The sequence below is a fragment of the Calidris pugnax genome, unplaced genomic scaffold (assembly GCF_001431845.1).
Source record: "Calidris pugnax isolate Ruff unplaced genomic scaffold, ASM143184v1 scaffold335, whole genome shotgun sequence".
Lineage (NCBI taxonomy): Eukaryota > Metazoa > Chordata > Aves > Charadriiformes > Scolopacidae > Calidris > Calidris pugnax.
The window spans coordinates 1,358,994-1,362,515 of NW_015091148.1; the positions used below are offsets into that span (position 1 = coordinate 1,358,994).

The 3,522-nt window shown below is 55.7% G+C and overlaps 1 protein-coding gene across 1 annotated transcript in view; it reads right to left on the bottom strand.

Moving 5' to 3' along the window:
* The window catches only part of TBKBP1 (TBK1 binding protein 1), a 68,836-nt gene that overhangs the window by 52,577 nt on the left and 12,737 nt on the right, over positions 1 to 3,522 (bottom strand). The window contains exons 5-7 of the mRNA XM_014958930.1: positions 2,062 to 2,240; positions 1,668 to 1,786; positions 84 to 882 (exon numbers count right to left, since the gene is read on the bottom strand). Of these exons, the coding sequence (XP_014814416.1) occupies positions 84 to 882; positions 1,668 to 1,786; positions 2,062 to 2,240 (1,097 nt within the window). The remainder of the gene's footprint in view (positions 1 to 83; positions 883 to 1,667; positions 1,787 to 2,061; positions 2,241 to 3,522) is intronic.

The following is a 3,522-nucleotide window of genomic DNA, read 5'->3' on the forward strand; positions in this document are numbered from 1 at the left end:
GCAGCCGGATAGAAATGGGGAAACTGAGGCAGGGTGTGGAGGGAAGGGGGGGTTCTTTTGCTTCTCCCTCCACCCAAACCCACCCCCCAGGAGGGGGGTTATGATGTGGGGGGGGGTGTACCATGCTTACATTGATGGAAGGCCAGGACTGAGCGTGCTCTGCCCGCGCGTAGGCAGCGGCCGTCCGGTGAGCGGCCTCGGCGTCGGGGACGGGGAAACCGGCGCAGAAGGACGCGCAGCGGATGGCCCCCGCCTCGGGGCTGGGGGGGCTGGGGAGGGCCCACTCCTCTTCGTCCGAGGATTGCTTCTCGAAGCGCAGGTGCTCCTCGAAAGGCTCACGGGAGCTCAGGGGGGCCCCCGCGCCGCCCCCCAAATAAACCTCTCCGTAGGGCCGGTGCTTGGGGAGGGTGGAGGCTTCGGGCTGGAGCCAGAGCGAGCGGTTCTGCTGGTAAAGGGCCACGTTGGTCACCTCCGAGTAGCTGCGGCGGCCCTGGAAGCCGGCTTTGATGTGGCGGCTGGAAGGTTTGGCGTAACCCAACTCCATCCTCTCGCCGGGCAACCGGTGCGGTGACGCCGAAGCCGGGGACGGGCAAGGTGGTGGCACCGGTGACCGGCGTTGTTGGGCAGGGGACTGGCTGGAAGGAGGGGGGACCGGGGAGCGCCGCTGCTGGGCAGGGGACTGGCAGGGAGCGGGGGCTGGCGAGCGGCGCTGCTGGGCCGGCGACTGGCTGGGGGGTCCCGGCGAGCGACGCTGCAGGGCTGGCGACTGGCACTGAGGGGCTGGCGAACGGCCCGGGGGGGCTGGCGAGGGGCATTGGGGGGCGGGCGAGCGGCGTTGCTGGGCTGGGGAATGGCACTGGGACAGCGGGGAGTGACGCTGGCCTGCAAAGGGAGAGAAGGGTTGGGGGGAACACAGAAAATGACCCCCCCTCCATCAGCGAGGTGGTGGCAACAGAAAATAGCCCTCCTCAGCCATGTGCATCCCGGATGGATGGGGGGGATGTGGGTGTGGGGACCCTGGCAGGAGGGATGCTCCTGGAGAGGGATGGTCCCAAAGAAGGATGGTTCAAGGAGGGATTCTCTTGGGGAAGGATGGTCCTGGAGAGGGAAGGTCCCAAAAAAGGATGCTCTCTAGGAGGCTTTCTTTTGGGGAAGGATGCTCTTAGGGAAGGATGCTCTTGGAGAGGGATGCTCTCTAGGAAGCATTCTCTTGGGGAAGGATGCTCCTGGGGAAGGATGCTCTTGGAGAGGGATTCTCTTAGGGAAGGATGCTCCTGGAGAGAGATGGTCCCAAAGAAGGATGCTCTCTAGGAGGAATTCTCTTGGGGAAGGATGGTCCTGGGGAGGGATGCTCCTGGGGAGGAATTCTCCTGGAGAGGGATGCTCTCGAGGAGAGATTCTCTTGGGGAAGGATGCTCCTGGAGAGGGATGATCCCAAAGAAGGATGCTCTCTAGGAGGTATTCTCTTGGGGAAGGATGGTCCTGGGAAGGGATGCTCCTGGAGAGGGATGGTCCCATAGAGGGATGCTCCATGGGATGGACACAAGCAGGAGCTCAGCACCAGCCAGAGGAGGAAGGCAGCCAGCATGATATCCCCATTTTTGGCATCCCAGCCCCATCCAGCCATGGGGTGCCAGCCCCCCCCCCTTCCCCGGACCCCCCCTTACCGCCGTTGAGGCTCTTCTCCTGCAGCAGGGCGCGGAGGATCTGGCTCTGCAGGGAGCTGAGGTTCCTCAGGCGACACAGCTCCTCCGTCAGCTCCGTGTAGGCCAGCGCCAGGTTCACCCTGTGGTGGGGATGAAGTGTCACCGAGGGCAAAACATCCCCCGTCCCCCAGCTGGGATCACCCCCCTCCCCATCCCTGCCATGGGCATGCCTCAAACTAACCCAAATTCAGGTTTTTTAACACAAGAGGGAAAAGTTGTGGCTGTGCACTGTACCCCAAGCACCCAGGAGCGGGAGGGAGATGGGTGTCATGGTGTGTCCCCCCCTCCCTCCACCTCTCGGTGGCCCTGACAAAGTCGTCAATTCTTCCCCAACTTCGGTGTCACTTTTCAAAACCATATTCTCCGCGGTGATGTGAAGGGAGACGCCGTCTCCCGTGGGCCCCGGGGGGGCTGGGGGCTCGGCGCCTCCACACGGAGCGTTCGGCTGAGCCGTTGTGACACCCCCGGGGACACGGAGACACCGCTTGTAACAGCAGCCGACAGGGCTGGCCCTGCCCGGCCTCCTGTCAGCTCCTGGGGGGGCAGGGGGGGGAAAGAAGAAGGGAAGAAAAAAGAAAGAAGGGAAGAAAAAAGAAAGAAGGGAAGAAAAAAGAAAGAAGGGAAGAAAAAAGAAAGAAGGGAAGAAAAAAGAAAGAAGGGAAGAAAAAAGAAAGAAGGGAAGAAAAAAGAAAGAAGGGAAGAAAAAAGAAAGAAGGGAAGAAAAAAGAAAGAAGGGAAGAAAAAAGAAAGAAGGGAAGAAAAAAGAAAGAAGGGAAGAAAAAAGAAAGAAGGGAAGAAAAAAGAAAGAAGGGAAGAAAAAAGAAAGAAGGGAAGAAAAAAGAAGAAAATGGAGAGAAAAAGAAAGAAGGGAAGAAAAAAGAAGAAAATGGAGAGAAAAAGAAAGAGAAGAAAAAAGAAGAGAAGAAAAAAGAAGAGAAGAAAAAAGAAGAGAAGAAAAAAGAAGAAAATGGAGAGAAAAAGAAAGAGAAAAGAAAAAAGAAGAAAATGGAGAGAAAAAGAAAGAGAAAAGAAAAAAGAAGAAAATGGAGAGAAAAGAAAGAGAAAAGAAAAAGGACAGAGAGAGAAGAAGAGAGAGAAGAAGAGAGAGAAGAAGAGATCTAAAAAAAAAAAAAAAGAAAAGAAGAAAAAAGAAGAAAATGGATCTAAAAAGAAAAAAAAAGAAAAGAACAAAAAAAAAGATGAAGAAATGAGTGATCTATAACTATGGCTATTTATAATAACAAATAGCAGAAGAAACAGGTTATTATGGAGCTCTGGAGTGTGTGTGTGGGGTTGTAGTACACTATAAGCTAACATCCAAAAAAAAAAAAAAGAAAAGAAGAAAAAAGAAGAAAATGGATCTAAAAAGAAAAAAAAAGAAAAGAACAAAAAAAAAGATGAAGAGAGAAAAAGAAAAGAAACTGAAAAAGAAAGAGAAAAAGATGTTTCCCCAGCCGAGTCCCCATGTCACATCCCCAGAGTCCCCGCGCACCCAGGGACATCCCCCGACACAGCTGCCCCCCAAACACCCCCCCCCACACACACACACTTTCTGCCCTGATGCTCCCACCTCTCCTGCCTCAGTTTCCCCCGTGCCCCATCGTGGGGACCCGGCGCCGAGGCTGCGACTCCCCAGAACAGGGGGGGGCACCCAGGCTCCCCCCAGCCCTGCTGCTGGATTTTGGCCACTGCTGGGGTGGGGTGGGGGAGGCTGTCACACCAGCCCCCAAAATCACACTGAAGCACAGGGAGGAAGCACCAAAACCGCAGCATTGGGGCGGAGGAGCAAGTGGTGCCGGGGGGGGGGGGGGGGGGG